At 38.5% G+C, this 26,208-nt stretch overlaps 1 protein-coding gene across 2 annotated transcripts in view; it reads right to left on the bottom strand.

The window, feature by feature from the left end:
• IMPG1 (interphotoreceptor matrix proteoglycan 1) overlaps window positions 1-26,208 on the bottom strand; it is a 125,274-nt gene that overhangs the window by 89,361 nt on the left and 9,705 nt on the right. Inside the window, exons 2-4 of one of the 2 annotated variants that reach the window (XM_032339233.1) lie at window positions 11,981-12,214; window positions 1,905-2,071; window positions 1,608-1,636 (exon numbers count right to left, since the gene is read on the bottom strand). In XM_032339233.1, the coding sequence (XP_032195124.1) occupies window positions 1,608-1,636; window positions 1,905-2,071; window positions 11,981-12,214 (430 nt within the window). The remainder of the gene's footprint in view (window positions 1-1,607; window positions 1,637-1,904; window positions 2,072-11,980; window positions 12,215-26,208) is intronic. The other variant, XM_032339234.1, reaches the window with a different exon arrangement.

Below are 26,208 nucleotides of genomic sequence, written 5' to 3'. Positions count from 1 at the left end.
GGCTCAAATGGGCTGTTGCGACATCATGGAATCCAGGTGGGACTTCACTATGAGCTGGAAGGAGAGTAGGATTTGGATAGGTAATGTAGAAAAGGCAGGTTTTTCCGAGCAAGAGGGAAAGGCTAGGAGTCAGAATCCAGGATGAGGAAGACGTGGTCTATGTGCAGTGGGTGACATGGTAGCAACAGTGGGATCATGGGTAATGGATGCAAAGTTGGAAAGGTCAGGGGGTGGAAGGTCTCAAATGATTAGTTTGGCCTATGCCTCAGTGAAGCTCCTGGCAGGACACAGATGGCTCACTCATTGTGGGATGATTTGAGCAAAGTTTAAAAAAGGAATGACTTATTAAGGTGTGGGAAGAGTATAAGAACAACCACAAGGTCAAGCGCAGTACCCCAGGGCTGGTAACAGTGGGGTGCTCAAAGTATGCTTAGCCCAGTTACCATGAACCAGAGACAGGGATCTGTGGAAAGGCTGCTTGACAGGAGCTGAGTTGAAGTTGAAGGAGGACAACAGCCCTTGGAGACTTTGCAAGCTGGAGGTGAGGAGAGGTGAGAAATTCACTCATTCATTCTCTCCCTCTGATCTCCTGCTCCCCCACTGGCTGGTCCTACCTAGGAGTCAGGGCAAAGGCTGTGCATGACTCTATCCTTACCAGTCAGCCTTCTGCACACAGAGCATGGAGGTAACAGTGGGCAGAGGATATTCAGAAGGGTAAGAGGAAGATGTGGGATTCTTTTGAATGTCATTGAACAGAGCCCAATGAGACAAAAGGAATTTTTTTTCAGGCTTATTAATCCAGTAACGGTTATACAAGTTAAGGAGGGGAAGAGGTTAGAGGCAGGGAAATCCATTAGGGAGATCAGATTTGACATTTTTCACAGCGTAAATTAGTAAGGTCCTAGAAGAGGTTGTTGGCAAAGAGAATTGAAATGAAGGAACAAATGTGAAAAGCATTATAAAGAATTGTCAGTAATTCATACAGCCAAATTTGTGTCTCTCTTAGTATTGTCTTCAGAATTAGATTTCTAAATGTTATAAAATGTACGTAATTTGTGTTTAGAGTTTGTCTCTCTTCTTTAATCATTTTATTTAATGTACTTTTCCCTGCCTTTTTCTCATTTTGATTTTCTTATTTGATATTCAGTTCTTGCTGAGAGTATAGCTCAGTGCTTTGGTAATTTAGTTTGAGAAATATTAATGCTTCACAGAATACCAAATGAGAGTTCAAAATGCAGGTTGCTGTCTGATTGTATTAGTATTTTCCTGATGTAACTAATAGTTTATCATAAATTCTAAAAATCAAACGATTTTAATTGTTCTATATCTTATAAGTGAAAATACATATTAGATACTTAACACATAGTAATGGATCCATTTTATCTGCAAACATAGCACCAACATTTATCTAGTCTTTAGGGTCTATCCATTTCCCCTTTATATACTCATTTATCTTTAGCACAGTATATGCATAATTTGTCTGTCAGAATAACTTACACAGATTTCAGTGCTGACATAATATCATAAAAGTACAATAGCTCAGTCTCACTCCATTATATGATCTTTCAAAAGTCAAGAGCATGCTGCACTCTATTTTGGGTACTTACCTCTCAGGGAAGTGTCTCTGTTTTATTCTCTGCAGAAAGATAAAAAGTAATTTTACCAGGGGAAAATGTCAACTGAAGAGCTAAAGTCTATTTTCATCCCCTTTTTCCTTTAACTTCACTTCAACCAGCCTGTACAATGCTATTTTGCAAAAATAAAATTCTGGTTGGCTTTCTCAAATATCTCTAAGCATTTCTTCAACTAATCCTTATACAGTAGAAACCAAATGAAAAGGGGCAGGGACTGGAGGCCTGGGAGCTCTTTGGACAGTGTTCCAAATGTACAGTGCTTAGGTTCACCTGCTGAAGAACGTCCAGATGCTCCTGGGAATTGCTGAAATTTTTTCCGATGTCGAAGAGGCAGAAAGTCTCCTGCTGGCAGAGGCCGACCCAGTCCTGGTATTCCACTGGCTCAGGGATGCGATCCAGAAAGATCCGATATGCTTCCCACACTGCTTCCTGACACACTGCAATGAAACACCATAGAGAGCAGAAAATGGCCACATCCTGAGATGATCCCTGTTTCCCAGCCCAAGCATAATCTTAGAACATGGAGCACTCTTTGATGGCTTATGTGGACACACTGATTTATAGCCCACAGAAATTAATTCATTTAGCAAATATATATTGAACTCTTCTATGTGTTATAGGGAAAAATAAAAGAAGGAAGACAGGGTATATGGGGGGGCGGGGAGAGAGAGAGAGAGAGAGAGAGAAGTTGTAGTTTCAAATAAGGCAGTTGAGGAAGATCTCGTTGTAAAGGTGACTTTTGAGCAGGCCTCAAGGCTGGAGAATGCTCTGAACATTGAAGGAACAGCAAAGAGGTCAGTGTGACCAGGGCAAGTATGACAGTAAAATAGGATGAAGACAGAAAGATGTGGTGAGGGGAACAGGGACTGTTTAGAACCTTGTGGACCAATAATCTTCAAACTGGGGCATAGGAACCTGGCTGTATTTAAAGACTTTTCAAGGGATACAGAGGCACACAGACAATCTAAAGAGAAGCACTATCTACATTTCATTTTTCCTATCATGCTTCCCTAAAGTCCATCTGCCTGAGGACACATCTTTCCTTTTCCACTTTCCCTTTGGCCCGCATTCTTCCCCCATTTAACCCTCCCAAATCTTACTGTGGCTCAGTGCCTCTAAGTTGCCACACAAAGGGACCATGTCAAATAACAGTGTGGAGGTTAAGAAACCAAGTGAACTCAGTTGAGGGGTAATGCCTGTTTTTGCAGCAGGATGGTTTCTGATTCTTTGCTTTCAACACATTAGAAGTAGTCCCAATGGAGTTGACTGCTGTCAAATCATTAAAAATAATAACAGATCACGATGTGATTGTAAGCATTTAATGTCAAAATAACTTAAAGAATAAAGATATTACTGGGGCGCCTGGGTGGCTCAGTGGGTTAAAGCCTCTGACTTCAGCTCAGGTCATGATCTCAGAGTCCTGGGATCGAGCCCCACATCAGGCTCTCTGCTCAGCGGGGAGCCTGCTTCCTCCTCTCTCTCTGCCTGCCTCTCTGCCTACTTGTAATCTCTGTCTGTCAAATAAATAAATAAAATCTTAAAAAAAAAAGATATTTCTATAATAAAACTCCCATCTGTTTCCATCTACTCATTTACATTTAAATTTTCTCAGCATTAAGGGAAACCAAGTAAAAAAACGGATAAAATTGGTGCTAAGTCCTATCTCATTTTGGCAACACATAATAAGGAGTAATGGTACATAAACTAATATGAGGAACAACACCAAAGCACTCCATGTGTCCAGAGGCTGAAGCTAATGAAACTTAAGCTACAGGCCCTTCATGTACACTGGGCTCTTCCAAAGTCTTGTTCCTAAATTTGTATTTGCAAATGTTAGTCCCACAAAACCTGTATCTGATCTTATATCTGTCAAAAGAAATATATTTAAATTTTTTGTTAAATTTGAATCGAGTTGTTTCAATTAATTATATATTAAAGGTAATTATAAATGCTGAACCCAGGAATTTCTTTGTACACATAAAGCCTATAAGAGTCTCATGCTCTACCGACTGAGCTAGCTGGGCCACATAAAGCCTATAGTAACAGGAAATAAATAAAATCTGTAAATTTATATACGTATTTTTGTTACTGAGAAGTATGTAAGAGTAACCACTAACAGACTTTCGAGCACAAAATACATTAAGATAAGGCTGTGAAGTGGGAAGTGGGGTGGAAATGGGGTTATATGAAGAAAAAGGACCCCTGTGGCATTTCCTACTGTTGAGAAGAGTATATGAAGGGATGCACTATGGAGTATTTGATGGTAACTACTGTGTAGCTATGGTAGATTCTATTAGGTGCACACGAATGTTCTAATTTTTGTTTCATTTTCAATATCAATATCTACAACTCACCAGAAGTTGCCTCTTATCTGATTATTCAAACTTAAGACAAAAAACTTCAGATGTTAACCGAAAAGCATGCAAAGGGGTACATAATTTAAAAATTATTTTAGAGTATTAAGTGAGGGTAAAAAATAAGATGATATCTGTCATAGGCAATTATAATATGTTGATTTTTACCTCAGGAGAAATGGGGAGCAGTTGGAGGCTTTGGGGCAGAAGCTGACATCATCTGACTTTCTAGAGAAACTCTGCCTGCATGCTGAGAGAAGGGATTGGGGGAAGGAACAAAGGGAAAGAAGACCAGTTTGGAGACTCTTACTCCTATGCTTTATAGTCCCTCACTCCCATTTTTTGTATGTCTGGACTTTTCTTAACTTTTTGTTTTAAAAGGCAAAGAGAATTCCAGACCAATTGAAGCTCAGGTTAATTTACCAGCAGCCACCTCACCAGAACCCACAAAGCCAGGAGTGGGTGCAGTCCCCTCCACCTCAAATATGCCATCAAGTTTTCCACACCTGGGAAAGTAATACAGGTCAGCACACCTGGAGAGCACGTGAATAGCTTCACCAGGAGAACACACTTTTGTGAATGTTAGCTTCCTCCTGTCAGGCAAGGATCCGAGAGTTGTAATGCCTTTTCCAGTACCAACAACCCTGCAGTTTTTGATCTTCATTTCTACTCAAGGGTCTACATACAATGCAAGAAAGAAACAACACTTGAGTATCTTGACACTTGCCCAGATCTTTTTTATTTTCCTTTTTCTGTTTTTTCTTTCTTATTAATTATTTTTATTAACATATAATGTATTATTTGCCCCAGGGGTACAGGTCTGTGAATCATCAGGCTTACACACTTCACAGCACTCACCATATTACATACCCTCCCCAATGTCCATAACCCAACCACCCTCTCCACATCCTCCCTCCCCCCAGCAACCCTCAGTTTGTTTTGTAAGATTAAGAAAGGCTTGCCCAAATCTTAAGAGTTGCATGTCCAGCCTAAGCAAATCAGTTGCCCTTGCTATGTTTCTCATCTACTTACTCCATATTCTCTGTTGGGATGTTATTTTGACTTTCTGTCTCTCCCCAATGCACCTGCTAATTTAGTTCAAATCACATTTAAGCGCCAGAGATACAGCATTTATATATACATAAAATCAAGTAGCACTGCCTTTGAGGTCTTAGTGTTGGCGACTTTCACTGATAATATCTCTGTGTGAAACATCTGGGAGAACATAATATGATAATCCTTCTATTTACCAGTTCAACGTACCCTCAGGCATGTTGCTTTTGGTCTCAGGTTAAGTCTTCCTTTTATTTCAGTCCAGTTTAAGGCTTGTTTTTTGCCTACATCTTTCTAGCTCTGCTCCTTTCTCTGCTGCCCTTTTCCTACTTCAGAGACACAGAACACCCTCACCCCCATTAAAATCTCCTTTTCACAAAAGCTCTGAGAGAACTTTCTCCCTAAAGCACAAATGTCTGAAACTGCTTAAAGAATTATTTTCCGGGGAGGAGAGATTACAGCCAATGCTACATAAATACAAACAATTATAAGAGAATATTATGAAAAATTATTTGCCAACAAATTGGGCAATCTGGAAGAAATAGATAAATTCCTAGAAACACACAAATTACCCCCAAACAGGAAGAAATAGAAAACTTGAAGAGATGAATAATCAGCAAGGAAACTGAATCAGTAATAAAAAATCTCTCAATAAAAGTCCAGGGCCAGAGTCTTCCCAGGGGAATTTGACCAAACTTTTAAGGAAGAATTAATACCTATTCTCAAACTGTTTAAAAAAAAAATAGAAATGAAAGTAAACTTCTAATCTCACTCTACAAGGCCAGCATTATCTTGATTCCAAACCCAGACAAAGACCATACTAAAAAAGAGAACTATAGGCCAATATCCTTGATGAACACAAATTAAAATATTCTCAAAATCTAGCAATTTGCATCCAATAGTACATTCAAAAAGAATCATTCCACATGATCAGTGGGATATATTCCTGGGCTGCAAAGGTTGTTCAATATTCACAAATCAATCAATGAGATAAACCACATTAATAAAAGAAAATATAAGAACCATATGATCCTCTCAACAGGTGCAGAAAAAGCATTTGATGAAGTATAACAACGATTCTTTTTTTTTTTTTTTAAGATTTTATTTATTTATTTGACAGAGAGAGATCACAACTAGATGGAGAGGCAGGCAGAGAGAGAGAGAGAGGGAAGCAGGCTCCCTGCTGAGCAGAGAGCCCGATGCGGGACTCGATCCCAGGACCCTGAGATCACGACCTGAGCCGAAGGCAGCGGCTTAACCCACTGAGCCACCCAGGCACCCTATAACAATGATTCTTAATAAAAACCCTCAGCAAAGCAGGAATAGAGGCTACATACCTCAACATCATAAAGGCTGTATACGAAAGACCCACAGGTAATAACATCCTTAAGCAGGAAAAACTGAAAGCTTTTCCTCTACAGTCAGGAAAAGATAGGGATGTTCACTCTCATTACCATTACTGAAGTCCTAGCCTTAGCAATCAGACAACAAAAAGAAATACAAGGCATCCAAATAGGCAAGGAAAGAGTCAAACATTCACTATTTGCAGATGACATGATACTCTATGTAGAAAACTCAGAAGACTCTACCAAATAATTGCTAGAACTCAGTAAAGTCACAATATACAAGATCAACATACATAAATCTGTTGTATTTCTATACACCAATAATGCAGCAGGAGAAAGAGAAAGCAAGGAAATGATTCCATATAATTGCACCCTATAAGAACCCTATAAGATATCTAAGAAAAAACCTAAACAAAGAGGTAAAAGATCTGTACTCTGAAATCTAGAAAGTGCTAATGAAAGAAATTGAAGACACAAAGAAATGGAAAAACATTCCATGCTCACATATTAGAATAACAAAGATTGTTAAAATGTCTATACTACCCAAGCAATCTACACATTTAGTGCAATCCCTATCAAATACCAACAGCATTTTTCACAGAGCTAGAACGAACAATCCTAAAATTTCTATGGAACCAGAAAAGACCATGAATAGCCACAGCAATCTGATAAAGAAAAACAAAGATGGAGGTATCACAATTCTGGACTTCAAGTTATATTACAAAGCTATAGTGATCAAGACAGTATGGTACTGGTTCAAAAACAGACACATATATCAGTGGAACAGAATAAAAAAACCCACAAATAAACCCACAACTCTATGATCAATCTTCAATGAAGCAGGAAAGAATATGCAATAGAAAAAGGACAATCTCTTCAAAAAAAGCTGCAGGGAATACTGGAAAGCAACATGTAAAAGGATGAAACTGAACCACTTTCTTACATCATACACAAAATAAATTAATAAATTAAATTAAATTAAATAATAAAATAAAATAACAGTAAATAAAATAAATTAATAAATTAAAAATTGGTGAAAGACCTAAATGTGAGACAGGAAACCATCAAAATCCTAGAGAACAAAGGCAGGAACCTCTTTGACAATGGCCAGAGCAACTTCTTAGTAGAAGCGTCTCCTGAGGCAAGGCAAACAAAATCATAAAAGGAACTATTGGGACTTAATCAAGATATAAAGCTTCTGCACAGCAAAGGAAACAATAGATTAAAAAAAAAAAAGGCACCTACAGAACCAGAGAAGATATTTGCAAGTGACATATCTGATAGAGGGTTAGTACCCAAAATATATAAAGAACTTACAAAACTCAACACCCAAAAAACAAATAATTCAATTTAAAAAATGGGCAAAAGATATGAAAAGACATTTTTCCAAAGAAGGCATATGGATGACTAAGAGGCACATGAAAAGATGTTCAACACCACTCATCATAAGGGAAATGCAAATCAAAATTACAGTGAGATATCACCTCACGTATGTCAGAATGACTGAAATGAACAACATAGGAAACAACAGATGTTGGTGAGGATGTGGTAAGTGGAACCCTCTTGCACTTTTGGTGGGAAGGCAAATTCATACAGCCACTCTGGAAAGCAGTATGGAGGTTCCTCAAAAAGTTAAAAATAGAATTACCCTATGATCCATAATTTCAGTACTAGATATTTACCCAAAGGATATAAAAACACAGATTTGAAGGGGCACATGCACCCTGATGTTTATAACAGCATTATCAACAATAGCCAAACTATGGAGAGAGCCCAAATGTCCACTGACTGACGAATGGATGAAGAAGATATGGTGTGTATATATATACATATATGTGTGTATACACACACACACACACACATACACACACACAGGAATATTACTCAGCCATCAAAAAGAATGAAATCTTGCCATTTGTAAGGATATGGATGGAGGTTGAGTATAATATGCAAAGTAAGTCAGTCAGAGAAAGACAAAACCATATCATTTCACTCATATGTGGAATTTAAGAAGTGAAACACATGAACATGGTAGGGGAAAGAGAGAGGCAAACTATAAGACAGACTCTTAACTGTAAAGAACAAACTGAGGGTTGCTGGAGGGAGGTTTTAAGGGGATGGTTTAAATGGTTTTAAGGTGATGGGTATTAAGGAGAGCACTTGTGTTGAGCACTGGGTATTATATGTAAGTGATGAAACACTACATTCTACTCCCGAAGCTACTACACCACATGTTAACCAACTGGAGTTTAACTTAAAAAAAAAAAAAAAAAAAAAAAAAGAAAGAAAGAAAGAAAAGGGAAAAAAAAAGAATTATTTCCCTGGGGCATTGTCATTTATAGGGATTAAAATGTGAAAGATGAAACAGGGACCAGTAGTTTTTCTTTAGACTTTCCGAGGGGCAGGTTGTTTTGGTGACTGCTCTGATGTCATTTTTCTGACCTCTTAGCTTAACACAAAGCAGGAGGTGTAGAAATTGTCTGATTGGGAGAACAGGGGCACGAGCCCATGTCCCACCAGGAGAGTTTCCCCATCCTTACCAAGAGAGCATCAAAAGAACCCTTGAAAGTTGAAGCATGAAAGGATCTCAGGTCTTAGAGGAGTCTGAAAACCTCTGAAAGCTGGGTTTTTCTAACCTTTTAACTTTCCTGTTATCTAACTTACACCACCATCCTTCCCTAAATCTACTGGGAGAGATTTCTACATAGATTCTAGGGAAATCCTAGACCTTGCCTCTTTAGTCTTCCACTGTTGCTGGCCGATGTCTGAAATCTGACCACAGAGTCTTAATCTTTTGGCTGAAAGCTATACTGTAGGCTATTTGGTAATGTGGGACGAACCCCAGGGAACATGCATCCTGGAGGCTGGCATGCCCTGGGATAATCACTCACACTTGTAAGGATTAGGTTAGACCAATGGTATGTAAAAATGTCTGCCACCAGGTTGGGTAAGCATTAGATGGAGAGATAACACACTGGAGTAGGAGTCAGAATGCTGTGTTCTAACCCTGCTCTGCCACCAATGGTGGCCCTGACTGAGCATGTTACCTCATTTTTAAAATTTCTGTTGTGGGGGTGTTTGCTAGATGTTCTCTAGACCAGTGCTTCTAGAACTTTAGAGTGCAAATGGATTACTTGGGGATCTTATTCAAATACAGATTCTGGAAGTAGATGTGATGGGGTTAAAGCAAGATTGCATTTCTAACAAGCAGCCAAATCCTGGTGATGCTGCTGGTCTCTGGACAACACACAGAGAAGCAAGAAGTAGGATGCCCTCTATCTTAAACTTTCTCTAAGGCATATATTAATGTGAAAGAAAGATGTAGCTTTTGGTATGGAGTTTGGGACAGAGGTGGAGGGAGAAAAAAGAAGAAGGAAGAAGAAGAGGAAGAGGAGGAGAGTGAGGGGAAGAGAGGGAGGGAGATAGAGAGGAATGGGGACTTGAAGGGAGTTTGCCTAGGGAGGAGAACAGGGTTCCCCTGGAAGGCTACCAGAAACAAGCTTGCCTGTCTTGAATTTGTGTTTTGGGATGAGTACGATTATGAGTCTACCATGAAGCTCACATCATTTTCATTTATGTTGCTTTAAGCATTAGAGAAAGAAATATCTCAATATTCCATTTGATTTGATGAATGTGGAAGCTTTCTTTCCTAAGTTTGAAAGATGTCAAAAGATAATTTTGTAAAAGCAGCAACAAAAACAAGAAGTGTTACTCTGTCAAAGGAGCACCACTTTGTAGCTGGGTCTTATTTCTTGTTTCTTTGTGAACCAATTTGTTAGACTTAAGAAACCCATGCTGATGAATAGTAAAATTTCATATCACCCAGGGGCAACCATAAAGATAATGGACTGTTGTTGCTGTGGGGATAAAAACAGTGGTTTGTTTCATCCAGGAAAGCAAGAATGAAAAAGGTAAACCTAATCAAGAATAAAGAATAAAATTCAGAGTTAAAAATTTGGTTGCAGCAATAAATAGCCTATTTCATAAATACCTGCGATGAATCCTATTTGTGAATGTCATAAAGCATTAGAAGTTATATGAAAATAGCAGTTGTGCTCATATTCTACGTGTTGCATATGCTACATATTTCACTTCCATTCATGAACAAATAACATGAAATTTACCAGCGTCATTATCTGATCAATGTGTAGGCACATTCAAAATGAATAATTTACACATTTATTGTCTTTTCTTTGCATTCCCAATGGCATCTTTGCCTCCTGTATCCATCAATAAGCATTTACTCAGACACTGCTATGCAGAGGTGCCATGCTAGGACCTCAGAATAATAATATAGTGTGCTTCATTTTCTATAATTAGAGTTCTCCTTCTGACTGTGATCCAGCACTTGTCATTTGTCTGTGGGTGTGGCTTCTGTGAGAAAGCAAATGTCTCTTCCACATAAAATGAGACATATGAGGAACATAAGGCTTGATATTTTTGAGACTGTTACGTATGCCTCCAAAACCCAGCAAAAACTCCCCAGACTAACTTAACCTTTGTATATTTTACAGATGGAGATACTCAAGAACTTTGTAGAACGTTGGTATCATGAAAGAGGTTCTCTGCTGTTGTAATTTGCAATACATCGCAGGCTAGAATTGAACTAGCACGTTATAGGTAATGGACTTAAAACAATAGAGCAGAGCAGGTTGTGTTTTTTGGATTGGAAAAAAATTATCTCCTGTGATGAAGTTGGACCTCAGCAAACCCTTCAACTTTCTGGTGTAAGATGAATTGAATTTAGGCTTCCAGCTAGCTAAGATATTTTGCATTATTTGGAGCAACCTGGGGGATTTAATAGTATCTACTAACGATTGTATTTTGTTTTGTTTCCATTTAAAGAAGAAGTCATGGTGACTTTCATCTGCAGTGAGTGAATGACAAGGATATCCGCTGATAGCTGTGGTGTGATTGAACTCCATAATGATTTCTGAGAAAGCCACAAGAATCCCGTTATGTTGACTTGGGGTGAAAACTGCACTGTAACTCTGCTGGAAATCACAGTAATTGTGTTGTAAATTCTGTTAACAACCCCTGCATTATATCTTGGTAACCACTGTTAATTTGTGACTCCTCTGCACTTGGGTGTGTCACCAGGTTTCCAAACTTCAGACCTTTTTGCTGGATCAGCAATAAACAACTTAAACTTAACAAGAAGGGAGAGAGGATCTGGACTGTAATGTGGCTTTTGAAAAATGAAATCTTAAGTCATAAATCAACTTGCTCAGATTCCTGACATTGCAATCATTCTGTGCTTCTCACTTCATAATAATAACATTAAAATTCAATATTGGGCTTTGGCAAAAATAAAACAAAGAGATAGTACTCAGATGCTAAGACCTTCTGATGACTTGTTAAATGCCTTAATGGTTCTATGTTGCATAGGACATTATTTTAAATGTAAAGCACGTATCTACTGTAGTTTTGAATGTCTACTACTCATTACTCTCAGATTAGTTGACTGATTTTTATAACCCTTGTGACTAAATAAGAGATTTGGGAAACTTGGGGCTAAAGACAACGTATGGATGAGTGAAAGGAAAAAGATAAAAAGAAAGAGAGGCTAAACAATTTCCATCTCTTTCCTTACCTCTCAATCTATAATAAGCTTGAAGACTGGCTAAAATCTGTTTCATGGATTCCTGTGGACAGACTTTAACCCCAGTTGGGAAAAATGTTGACCTTTTTGTTCGATGCTTGGCCAAATCGAATATTCGTTTCATGGTTGACACTTTGTACATTTTTGCAGTACTTTCGGTTGTTTCGATTCTTGGGGCATTGTCTATGTCTTTAGTTTCAGAATGGTATATTTTAATGGAGAGATCTGTAAAAGAAAGATTGATTTCCTGGTGAATATATACATTGATATATGTGAAACATACGATAAATGAATGAAATAAACTAAAAGTTATAATCCTCTGATTTATTCAAGTTCTACTTTCGTTCAACTGCCAAATTTCAGTGACGAGGCATTTTTAGAAATAAGGGAATAGCATAATGAGCTGATCAAGTGCATTTTTTTTAAACCAACATCTCAAATCATCTTCCTTTAGGAGCTGCCAAATATTGAAACCATTTCCCACACATCTCTAAAAATCACTCCCCACTTAGCACTCAAGCCTCCCAAGAGATGCCTCTTTTGATAGACATTATAATTCAAGTGGGGAATGATAGCACATTGTGGTACCCAGAGGTACACTCTGGATGAGGAAGTGGAGTGCTTCTAGAAGCCTTGGGGGGAAATGCAACAAAACAATCTTCCTGTCTATTAGTGGCAGCCCTAGGATTTCTGTATGGTGGGGCTTAGAGGGCAGCACAGTGAAAGTGGGTTGGGGCAAGAACATGTGTTAGAGTTGACTTTACAGAGTGAGCAGGATATTTTATGGGGGGATGTTAAAGGAAAAATTAAGGGGCCTATGAAGAGATCAGGTTGGCAGAGGATTTCACTCCCTGAGCCATTTCATCCTGCTGGCATTGCTGTATCAGTTAGGGTTAGGTCTAGGCTTCATTTTTAACTCTCTGGACCTTTCATAACAGTAACTTACATTCATTGAATACTTTCTTACTTTGAATTTCTCTCACATGTGTTATATTATTTCACAAAAGCTCTGCTATATTGATGAAACGGACACGATTTTTCTCAGTTTATCACATGGTAGGGTATACTGAGGCTTGGAGGTGTCAGAGCCTGTTAACAGTGGTCAGATCTCCATTCCTCCTGTCCTGTTTCACCTCTTTCCATTTATCTGTCTTCCGTTTAAGAAAGGAATGACTGAGGAACAGTTGGGACTGTTCACTATGGCCCCTTGAGATCCTAAGCTTGTGGCTTACTGAGACTTAGATTCCCACTCTGCTAAAGAAAGAAGGGCCTCAAACTCTAGTCTTCTGGCACAGACAAGGGAATCAAGCAGAAATACAAGAAGGTTAGCTGCAGAGCAACTCAAGTCTTGCCACTAAGCATAAAAGTCCCTCCTTCTTTAGAGAGGGTGGACCAAGTCCTGAGGGAATACATACATATTCTCTGGCATTTTGAGGAGTCTTAGAGGACTCTGTCAATCTCGGACAGTGATAAATTCTTAGGACTCTCCAGGAAGAAAGGGAGCATATGGATTACTGTGCTCATCCAGCTACATCTCAAACCAATAAATCATAATCTCTGAGTGGAATGCAGCATCAGCAACTTTGGAAGGTCCCTAGGTGATTCTATATGCATGTAGGCGTGGGAAACCTCTGTTTTATGGATCTGTAAGGGCATTTCAGGTGAAGAGTCAAGACAACCCATTTCCAAAATGGCTTAAACAAAAAGGAAGTTATTGCATAGAAAGGAAAGCTAACAGTAAGGAATGCCTGGGGAAAGTGGAGCTCTAACTCTGCCTTTCTGCCCTTCTCCTTTCCTTTTTCAGTCCCCTCATGTGGTGACTTGATCTGTAGGCTGGCTTCCACCAAATTAAACTTGATTACCTTTGTTCATTTTGTAAAACAACCTTTCCCTAAAGTATGGCTGACTTACGCCTTATGTCCGGACCAACACCAGTTGCCAAGGGATACACCAATGCCACTGGTTTGAGTTGAATGATCACAGAGCAGGGGACTGGAATTACCCTGCGTGGCTCATTCTAACTGTGGAGGTGGCCAATTTCCCCTGAGTTAGGCTGGCTGCATGGCAGACTGGAAGGTGCCCATTGAACACTGGCAAGTGCAAGAAGGGGATAGGAGCTGAGTGTACAGCCATGAGTGCCCACTACAGTTAGTAAAATGGGAATTCTAGCTTAGGAATGTTAATTTTTAGTAAACTTTCAAGCACTCACAAGTTTCAGTGTAAGCCACAGAGAAGTTTTTGTAATTAAATTTCAAATACCACTAAGAATGGAAGAAAAAATGTGCATCGTTAGATAATTCTAGGCCTATCCGGTATAGTAAGCACAGACCATACTTTGGAAAACTGTGCTACCCATACATTCTGCACTTCTTTCTTCTCACATTCCCTATCACAATGCTGGTCCTGCTCTCCACTTTGTCACCCCCCACAAAGCTCTGCCCTTCAGGGTTGGTTCTATTCTTACTTTTTATGTTATGCTCTAGTAGAACTCTCTGAATGACTTGCTTTGGGAATAGTATTTACTTCCCCCAACCCCCGGCTCTGGGAAGAATGTCCCTGTCCTGGCATTGTTTCTACTTGGATTCTTCTGGTTCTTAACACTTTACTCATATCCGGGCTTTCTCACATAGATCTACTTGTTCTGGGCCTTTGGACTTCATTCTGTCAGGATAAGAATAGAAGGTGGTAAAAAACTACAGATTTGCTCTGTGTCCCAGAGTCCTATGAGCTCTGACCTGTTCCCTTTTCCTTACCAGGGTCAATCTTCCCTATTCTCCACTTGTCCAGTACACATAACTGGTGGTCAACAATGAGGGTGAATTAGGACGAAGTGAGACTTGGTTTGCTTGGGATATCCTGGTTTATTGCAGCTATCCCTTCATTCTCAAATGTATCCCTGTTTGGAAAATGAATTATATGGACATTGAATTTTTAATATCTCCTTGCTAAGGGAGATCCATGACAAATTTTCTACAAGTGGTTGTCTGCCTTATAAAGGAAGCACCTCATTCCATTTATAAAATCTCTACCTAGTAATTCTTTCTTTGAGATGAAAATTATCTTCTAGTAGCTTCCACCCATTAGTCCTATTTCTGCTCTCTGGAATACCAAAGGCCAAGTTCACAGTTCCTCCTATTTCCCCTCTGTTAAACATTTCTCTACTTTCGGTTAACCATCTTCCATCTTTCTCTGGTGTCCTTTTTCACATGAGTATCTGACACCTCAGCTTGTGTTCCTCTAAATTACATAGAGACAACTACAGGGGATTGTCTGTGATGATATTAATCACTTATGGATCAGAATCTTCTGCCTGCATTTTGACCCCAAGTCATCACTAGAAAAGAAGTAGGCAAAGTCTCTGAGAACAGGGACTAGGGTTACCTGGGTCCAAAAATATTTATAGAACTAGCCACACTTACAAAGTCTATCTTTCCCAAGGATTTCCAATCAAATAAATTCCAAATTTAAAGAACTGAAACATGGAATGCTACAGATTCCAAAGAAGTAAAAAGAGCTGACATTTATTGGAGCTAATGGAAGCAAGCTTTGGCAAAAACAATTAGATCATTAGATGTTGTCCTCTGTCCTGCCTAAATAGTAATGTCGAAATTGAACTGAACTTTGATTCTCTGGATGTATTTTCATGTGTTTGATATTTTCACTTTATATAAGTATTTAGAAAGAGTAGGTAAAAGTTTGATGAGAATGAATTGATAGTTGAATGACCTGCTATAAAAAAGGAGCATACTTAATAGAAGATTAGAAAACCTTTTGAGGCTGAAAATACTTGACAAAACATGAGTCTAAGCTCTATGATGATGAATTGGCTGCCATCAACAGCTGTTTCTGGGTGAAGCTCAAAGTTACAAAGAAAAAGAAGGGCAAAGTGAGTCCAGAAAAAACAAACAAAAAAACCCTCTATTTTTTCCAGAGTACAAGAATATTAGAAAATTTAGTTAATTATAATATGTATTTGGACAAAAATAAATGCAATCGTACTATATCATATTATGGATTAATCACCAGGAAAACAATCCCAAGCCAATAGTTTTGGGAAATAGTCATATCATTGAATGAGGAAAAGAGAAAAATGGAAATTAATACATTTGCTTATTCAGAACTTCTAAATATAGGCAAGAGACAGTTAATATTCATTGCTTACTTTCTAAATTTAATTTAAATATGTTCATAATTTGTGAAAGAAAAATGTAGTAGCAACAGAAATCATATACTGCTCAACTAGTCAAAATGTTCTAATAGCACTAGTGGGGCACAGGGCCTTGGCTCTGTGACTCACCAGCTGCACAAGTTGGAAGCACTTGACCTGCCTGTGCCTCAGTTTCCTCCCCTGTAAAATGGTGAACGACAGTGCCTCTCTTACAGGGTTTCTGTGACATTAGTAAAGGAGTTACTGCTTGGGCAGCACTTAAAACACTGTTGCACGCAGGGTAAGCGCTCAGTAAAAACTCCTTTATCCAACTGTCCATGCAGGCCACTTCCTGTTATCTGTCTTCCTTCTTTCCGTGCTCTTTCACGACCCTTGTCCTCAGTCCTCAGACAAGACTATGCACGTCCCCGAAGACTTCCTGTGCTTCCATGCTTTAATGCTCTTCTCATGTTTGTCTGTGCCTTCATATTAGAGGGCTTCTCTTTTTCTTCTTCCTTCATGGGTCAGTTTCTAAGCTTTCTTTCCTTCCTACTAAGCTTTCTTAGAACCCACACTCAGAATTCATTCATTGATCCCTTGCATTGTTTTAGTGTGGCTCAGATCTCTACTAAATTACTGATTCACCAGTGTTCATTAAATATCTACTATGTTTCAGCCCAGGATGGCATATAGTGGTAAATTAGATGGACAAATGTCATGAAATTTGTGTTGTTGTGCTTGCTTGAAGAATAATTTGTTGTAAATACATTTTCCCCTTTAGACTTCAAATACCTGAGTATTATGAGGTTGTCCCCTCCCCAGTTCACCTTGGTGCTTACCTAGTACAGGGTCTGGACAGGACACATACGCAGTATATATTCATCAAGTTAATTCATGAAAAATTCATGTAGAACTAGTAATGAGTCTTTTACAATATATGTATGAATTGGATTCATTAAAAAAACCATTAGGCCATAAAAATTAGTTTCCTATGTCTTGTTCACCTATATTATTGCAACCTCCCTTTTAATTTTTTTTCTCCGTGCTATAGGGTTTAATATCAGAGGCTTTGGGCACAGCTATCTTATTAAAGATAATATCCCAAGTGAAAAGACAAAAAATTCCTTTGTGAATGAAAACCAAAAGAACAGAAAGGAGATGAGTTATGCATATATTTTAGTAAAGTCAGCATTTCTAGATACTTTCAATATATCCAAGAGTAAATAAATAATAAATGGAACCAATTAAAACCATGGATATCAATGGGAAATAATATTAATATTGCCTATCTCTTTAGGATGACAAGTCCTCAATTCCCTTGCCTCTCAATTATTGTAATTGAGAGGTAAAACCATAACCATGTTAAATTCAGCCCTCTTCCTCCTCCTCACTCGCACCCTTGTAGCTGAACCCGGATGGAGAAAAACAACCATTTGGATTCACTTTCAATGTATAATACTTAACTAGGATCATACTAAGTTTCCTTGGTCCACTGAGTTTCTCACTCTCTGGGAGAACTACATACAACTTTTCTCAGATTTCCTGCACTTCTTGCCAATTCTCACTTTCAGCTGATGACCTTGTTCCACATTTTATTAAGAATAAGAGGAGCAAGAAGAGGATTTGATCGGTGTTCAGCACTGCATCTGCTCACTGACCGCATCCGAGTTTATACACTCTGCTTTCCCTCCCGTGACTGCTTGATGAGCAGTGCGCTCCTACTCAAGGCCTATTCATTCACTTATGCACTGGATCCTACCTTTTTCTTTTTTCTTTTTCCTTTTTTTAACCTCTTGAGGACATTCTTTCAGAAACTCTTCTATCTTTTGCCCACATCATTATTTCCCCTCTTTATGCTGGATTATTCCTAGTGGCCTATAAACATGCTATTACTTTTCCCTTCTTCTTAAAGGATTCTCTTGATACTGTTTCCTCTCCAGCTATTGGCCCATTTTTTCCCATTCCCACTGCAAAATTCTTTGAAAGATCTTTACCTGAAAGATCTTTACCACTTTACCTGAAACAAAGCAAGGTGCTATTTGGGTGAGGATTCCTCTGATACTACATGTAAAGCTATCAACATATCCCCTTGTATTTTCTTCTCTTTTTTCCTCCATTCCTGTGAGTGTGTGTGTGTGTGTGTGTGTGTGTGTGTGTATTTAATTAATTAATTAATTAATTAAATTTCTTTTCAGTGTAACAGAATTCATTGTTTATCCACCACACCCAGTGCTCCATGCCATATGTGCCCTCCATAATACCCACCACCCGGCTCCCCCAACCTCCCAACCCCCGCCCCTTCAAAACCCTCAGATTGTTTTTCAGAGTCCACAGGCTCTCATGGTTCATCTCCCCTTCCAATTTCCCTCAACTCCCTTCTCTCCATCTCCCCATGTCCTCCATGTTATTTGTTATGCTCCACAAATAAGTGAAACCATATGATAATTGACTCTCTCTGCTTGACTTATTTCACTCAGCATAATCTCTTCCAGTCCCGTCCATGTTGCTACAAAAGCTGGGTATTCATCCTTTCTGATGGAGGCATAATACTCCACAGTGTATATGGACCACATCTTCCTTATCCATTCATCTGTTGAAGGCCATTTTGGTTCTTTCCACAGTTTGGCGACCGTGGCCATTGCTGCTATAAACATTGGAGTACAGATGGCCCTTCTTTTCACTACATCTGTATCTTTGGGGTAAATACCCAGTAGTGGAATTGCAGGGTCATAGGGAAGCTCTATTTTTAATTTCTTAAGGAATCTCCACACTGTTCTCTAAAGTGGCTGCACCAACTTGCATTCCCACCAACAGTGTAAGAGGGTTCCCCTCCATTCCTTTTTTATTTGGAGGTTTGCAATGTGCTCATAGAGCCTGGTATATCCGACCTGCTGATGTATTACTTCACCAGAAGGTGTCACTATGTAACATAAAATATGCCGAAAACTCTTGGAAAATAAACTCTGTTTGGAACTGTAGATGTTGAGTACTGGCTTTTGTTGATGGCGGTGATTTTTCAGCAAAACAGATCATTTGAGGAAGGTCTGAGACAGCAATGGTGGAATGGACTACCAACAGATTGGGAGGTTCTCATGAGAGGTGTGGCAAAAATATTTAGGTGTGCAGGAAGGAAGACAACATGTCCATGGGCAGAGCACCCTCCAGCAGGCTAAGAAAAGTGGTCAACACTGACGGTTTAAACTGGTGAGGGTCTTTTCTTTCTTTCTTTTTTTTTTTTCTTTAGCCACTCTCCCCTGGGGCTAACCCAAATCCTGCAACTTGGTATAGCTATGACAAGTTTGGAAATTTTCATGTATCTAGAAGAGGAATTTAATTCAACAAACACTGAATTCAAATACTAAATTAAAATATGACTTTATCCTAAGGAAAAGTCAAATCTGTCCAAGGGTAGGGTGGCAAAAGCCTCTGAAATACCGGGCTTTTGATTCTTCATTTATTGTTTTAAAATTAAATTGCCTAAGCACATCTTCATTCCAAAAGTATCTTTTCCACTCTAGGTTCTAGGCTGGTGGCCATACGGCCTTGATGTTAGCATGCATCCTGGAAGCCCTGATAGTCCACACCATCTCCGTCAAATCATTTTTTTTCCTTCCTATACCAAAGTTGGCTTCCAGTTTTAGGCTGCTTATGAAGTTTCCATTTCATGGCTCAGCTTTGCCCATGAATCAGTCTCTTTCTTGGTTATATATTCAAGTGGATCCTTAACCATCCTGTTTGGACCACTCCTCACTAAACTCACTTCTAGAGAGAGATTTTCCAGCTATCTAATCCTGCAGCTTCACAATATAGGATTACCATACACACATTGTGACAATAAAACAGACAACAGGAAAGGAAGGAATGGGGCTTTTATGGCAGCACTGTTATGAGAGCAACAGTCACTGGTATAAGCACTTAGCAAACCCATTATGTTTCCTAAGGGAAAAGGCTGCAATGCCTTAATGAATGAATTAACAGAAGTAGAGAGAAAAGTTACTGGAATTCCTATAGAACAAAAACTTCCATTCGAAGAACAGAATTCCACAGAGAGAAAGTAGATAACATTCCAGGATCAAATCAATGACTGGAAATTTTCAAAAATAATAATTCAATCTTGCATAAACTTCCTGACCTTACCAAAAATGAGTGGGGGGGGGGGTTATGGCCTTTATGCAAGTGCTCAGCTTCTTTGTGATCAAATATATTCCTGTCTACCTACTACCTTAGTAGAAATGTTTGATTACACACTTGAGAAATTTTCCAATGAGCAAGGACAAGATGTACATTGTGCTTAACACACCTGAATATGCCTCAAAACTTGTACAGATATACTGAATGCCTTGTTTAATGTTTTTCCAAAAAGTTGCATGGATTTTAAGCATACTGTTTTCTACACGATCAAGTGAGAAACACAGGAGGTTCTACATCTTGTTTTCCCACCTTTCTTCCTACATGTTTTCCCATTAAATTTCTATAATACCACCCCCTCCTAGTAAAAACATGTTGGAATAAATGATAGAGAAGATAATCATAGAAATTAAGGAAATGTCCAGTGATTTTCCTTAATGAAATATGAAGTGAATAAACTCTTTGAATAGTCAGCATACAGATCGATTGACTGTCAACGATGCATGGGTTTCTCTCTCTGAAGCTTTTGAAACTAGGATGCCATCACAGACTTCCTTACCTTCAAAATGCATTTGTTCAGCAACATCACACTCTATGAGAATGGTAATCAGCGGTCCCTTGTCTCAAAGAATTAGAGCAGTTGCATTATCTTTTTCCTCATTGCAAAATCAGGTTTAGCCATTATATTTGGTATGTCAGAACAAAAAGGGTCAGCACCTTGGAAAACCATTATAAGAAATAAAGGTTGCTAATTCCTATTTTCTTTTTTTAATTTTTAAAATATTTTATTTATTTATTTTTTGGGGGGGGATAGCACAAGCAGGGGGTGGGGGTAGGGACACGGGAGACAGAGAAGCAGACTCCCTGCTGAGCAGGGAGCCCAACACGGGGCTCAACCTCAGGACCCTGAGATCATGACCTGAGCCAAAGGTAGACACTTAATGACTGAGCCACCATGCACCCTAATTCCCATTTTCTAGTCTTTCTTTCTATACCTTAAGTATTGAGCTCCTTCTCTACCTCATTGCATTGAAAAAACAAAAAACAAAAACCAAAAAATCCCCTAATCTTATAGGTGAGATACTGACCTCATCTGAGAAATTCGTTGAGGTACAAAATTGCATTTCTTGTTGAGGGCACATGCAACTTGGTGAGTGGGCAGGAACAGGACAGAAGCAAGCAAGAGAAAGGGGGTGTCTCTTATGTGTGTCCAGAGGGGGTAACCTCTGAATAGGTGGAATCATAAGTTTTTCAGGTGTGGTGTCAGGAGTGTAGGGGCAGGGGTCCAGCAGGACCATGTCCTCAACTATATTTGGAACAGAAATGTGTGCTAATTCCTCCATCCCTTCATGGGGAGAGAGAGGAGGGCATATAGAGAAGGAGAGGAGAGTCAAAGATGACTGGCCTCTCTGTCTGGGAGAGGAGAGAAACCCAATGGAAGTACTTGTCATAGGGTAGTGTGAAGATCTCACACTGCTGCTTTCATCTAACACGTGGCATCGCTTCATAATGGGCACTGGCTGAGGTCCATGCGCAGCCACTGCCGGTTCCAGGGCATTGTTCCTGCTGTGATTCCAGAACCACAGGAATGCCCTTGACTCTCAAGTGTTCTCAAGGTACATTGTATGGGGTCACACAGATTGTGGGAAACTACAGGATCAACACATTGCCTCTGCACGGAGTGCTAAATTTGCTTGAGAATTTAAGCAGGAAAGTCTAAAATGTTAAGGATTATAAATGAATTTCATGTGAGTACATAAGCAAAATTAGCAAAATCCTTTCTCCCCCAAATAAGCCAGTCTTGAAAGTTTGAAAAGTAGGATATTTCTATAAAAGCTGCAGTTAACTGTAAAGTATATTACTTTGAAAAACTGGTGAGTGGAGCTGGTTGAATGCCGAGGTCAGGTAAACAGGATGTGAAACTGAGGTGAGAACAGTTATGTTCAAGTTGTTCCCCAGCCTAGCTGGGGCTTATTTTGAGGAGCTAAAACGGAAGCCAGCAGTGTTTTCTCTAGCAACTGGATTTTTAGTACCCCTCAAATCATTCTGGGTAGGCAGCTTCCTTCTCCCTGTACAAGTGGGGCCAACTCCCTTAAGTTGCTTTTAATCTTCTCATCCTTACATTAACTTAAATCCTATTAATTTTTTTCCTTTCTTCTGCTTCCCAGTTTTTAATACATCATGGGTACTTTTTTGACACCATCTCCATAGGTTTCAGAATCCTTCCAGAGTTTAAATAAACACACAGGTTATGGATAAGAGAATCCAAATGGAATATTACCAGTAAATCTGATATGTGGTTGACCAGTTGCAATTGTACCTCAGAAATGTATGGGACATTATAGTTTAGAGCATTTTTTGAGCGTAGCTTGACACAAATGTTCGGTGGTATGGAAAACAAATGGTTATGCTTGAACAGTACCAGGTAATTCATAAGCCAGAGACAGTCCATGATGAGTTCATGATTTGCTTAGTACTGGATGAAGAAGACAAGTGATAGGAATTCACAGAGAACTACCAAGAGCCTACAGAAAAAAAAATTCTCCAAAATTCAGGAAAAAAGAAAGTAAGAATGTGGATTTGTTTATGGGACACATTAAATGACATGTGCCAAATACCCACTTTTCTTCTGGTTCCAGCTGTGTGGGGATGCTGGACCATGGAGTATCTCTCTCCCTGTGATTCCATGGGTGCTATATAGTTGGAACATATGCCTACAGAACTCATATTAGAATTAGCTGTAATTTATCTCAGCATCTCTGTATTCTAATTCTTATTGCTGCTTGTGATTCTGATACTGCAAACCATGAACGACAATATTCATCATTTTTAGTGCTTTCATGTAAGTCTGATCTTGGAGTATGTGGGAATTCTGAGTAGAGAGAATTGTATGTATAGCACTGGTGCATATATTTCCATAAACAAAAAACATTTTAACTACTCAAGAAGAACAGAGTTGGGGCAGGTTAAACAGAAATAGTTGTAAATCTCTGCTTGTTAGCTTTTTGATGCACAAAGACCCATCACAATTCATGTAGAGTAGCAAAGTAAACTTCATTTTGAATACCTGTGGGGCTAAAGTTATAGTAAGATAGTCCTGCCTTTTTGAGACACTTGTTAAACTTGGGCAATCACCTCTACATGTGTCAGATTTCTAACCTATAAAGGGTATGATAATAATTCCAATACCATAGTTTTGGATTAATACTTGCATGCTATGGTTTTGTTTTGTTTTGAAGACTAAATGACAAAATGTCAAGAGTTTTACAGAAGGCCTGGCACATTGCTTTGTTTATTTATTTGACAGAGAAAGAGATCACAAGTAGGCATAGAGGCAGGCAGAGAGAGAGGGGGAAGCAAGCTCCCTGCTGAACAGAGAGCCCAATGTGGGGATCAATCCCAAGACCCTGGGATCATGACCTGAGCTGAAAGCAGAGGCTTTAACCCACTGAGCCACCCAGGCGCCCCAGCCTGGCACATTGTTAACTGTTACTATGATCTGGTACCATTCTATTCTGAGGCTTAAGGCTAGGAACAGGATAGGAATAGAATCACCTGACTTACCAAATAAAATACAAGACATCCAGGCAAATTTGAATTTCAGATGAACAGCTAATAAAAGTACATCCCATGTAACATTTGGACACATTAAATGCAAATGGACAAAATGTTCCTGTTAAAAGATAGAGATTGTCATACTGCATTGAAAAAAAAATTTACTATATGCTGTTTTCGGAGACATATCTAAATAGGAAGAGAAGTTGAAATTAAAAGGATAGAAAAAGTTATAATTTGCAAACACCAACCAAAGGAAAGTTGGTGTAGCTATATCAATATCGAATGAAGTCAGAGCTGTGCGGGTAAATGTTTAATAACCAGCTCTTGGGGGTGGATGAGAAGGCTTGATTTGTGGCATTTGCTAATTTCCATGTGTCAGTATTCCCTCATGGCTGATTTCAAGCCACCAGTGTGACATTACCAAATACTAACTTGTGAAGAGATGTGCACAATTGGCTCCTGCAAGTTAGTATGAGTCAGTTTCAGCACACCAGTGGACAAAGTTTCTTATTTGCCAGAAGGTATTAGAAAGAAGACAGTTTAAATGATAGAAGTTTAAAAGTCATCAGAAAGGGTACCTGGGTGGCTCAGTGGGTTAAAGCCTCTGTCTTCAGCTCAGGTCATGATCCCAAGGTCCTGGGATTGAGCCCTGCATCCAGCTCTCTGCTAGGCAGGGAGCCTGCTTTCCCCCAACCGCACCCCCCCCCCCCCGCCTGCCTCTCTGCATATTTGTGATCTGTCAAACTAATAAATTAAAAAATCTTAAGAAAAATAAAAAAAAATTTTAAAAAGTCATCAGAAAGAGGTAACAAGTCAAGATTTTTTGTACTTAATATTATAACTTCAAAATATATAAAGCAAAAGTTGAGAGACTAATAACGAAAGTTAATGAAATCAACAATAATAGCAGGTGAATTTTAAGGATCTTTCTTCAGCAATTGAAAGAAAAAGCATATAAACTCAGTAAGAATTTAGATGATTGAAAATATAGTTAAACTTGACCTAATAGACATGTATAGAACAGTACAAAATAAAAATATTAAGTATTATAAAACATGTTATATTTATAATAAAAAATATCCTTTTTTTCAAGCACAGGGAGAATTTATGCAAATATTGGCTATATATTGAACTATAATGCAGGTGCATTATGTTCTCGGACAACAGAGAAGTAAACTAAAAATCAGTTGTAAAAAAACAACTGAAAAATAAAAACAACTGAATAATCACATATTTGGAAACTAAAAAAAAAAAATCCTTATAAAAAACTGTTATATCAGAGAACTAATGCCACATATTAGAAATATTTATAGCAATGATAAACAAGTTTAAGGCACAAAATAATTCCTTTTAAGATCAATAATAAGGTAAGGATATGTGCAATCATCATTTGTCTTTAATGTACTAGATAGCATCAAGGATAGTAAGAAAATATAAAAAAATAAAAGATACAAAGACCCATAAAGAAAAACTCAAATTTTCTTTTTTCATGATTAAAAAATTTTTAATTATGTTAAAAAATTCTTAACTCCAAAGAACTGCTAGTGAATTTTCAGAATTAAGATTGCTCAGCAAAGCTAAGGGATATAAAACCAATCATTTTTTACATAGAAAAAGTAATAAGAATGCCATTAACACGATCACAATTAATATAAAGTAGCTAGGGATAAATCCAATATATGTAAGCCCTTTAATAAAGTAATCATGCAACTTTATTGTAAGATAGTAATAAAAGGAGAGATATTCCATGCTCTTGGATAGGAAGCCTTAACATTACAAAGGTATCAATTCTCCCCATATTGATCTACAGAGTCAACACCATTTCAATTGTGTTTAGTAAGTGTTTTGTAGAACTTGGTGAGCTAATTTTAGAATCTTATGGAAGAATGGGGGGGGGTCAAGAATAGCTTAGACACACCTGTAGAAAGTGAACAAAGCCAGAGAAACATGGTTATATCATAATATAAGTTTGTGATAATTAAATCAATGTGGTATTGCCTCAGGGATAATAAAATGGACAAAAACTATGTTCATGACAGGAGGGACATCACACAGCAGAGAGGAAAGCAGAAACTACTCAGTAAATGATGCTAAAACAATTAATTACCCACATTAAAAAAAAGATAATGTCTTCCTACTTCCTGTACACACACACACCCCCACACACATGCACAATCAATTTTAGTGGCTTAAGTATGAAAAGTAAAACTTTACAACTTGCATAAGACAATAGAGAAGAATATTTTCATGGCTTTAAGCTAGGGAAGGTTTTAAGTAGGACAGAAAATGAAGTTAAAGGATGAAGTTGAAGGATGATATATTCAACTATGTTAAAATAAAGAATGTCAGCTCATCAGAGGTTACCATTAAGAAAGTAACAAGACAG

This window comes from Mustela erminea, chromosome 4, assembly GCF_009829155.1.
Source record: "Mustela erminea isolate mMusErm1 chromosome 4, mMusErm1.Pri, whole genome shotgun sequence".
Classification (NCBI taxonomy): Eukaryota; Metazoa; Chordata; class Mammalia; order Carnivora; family Mustelidae; genus Mustela; species Mustela erminea.
This window is presented reverse-complemented; position numbering and strand designations above follow the sequence as displayed.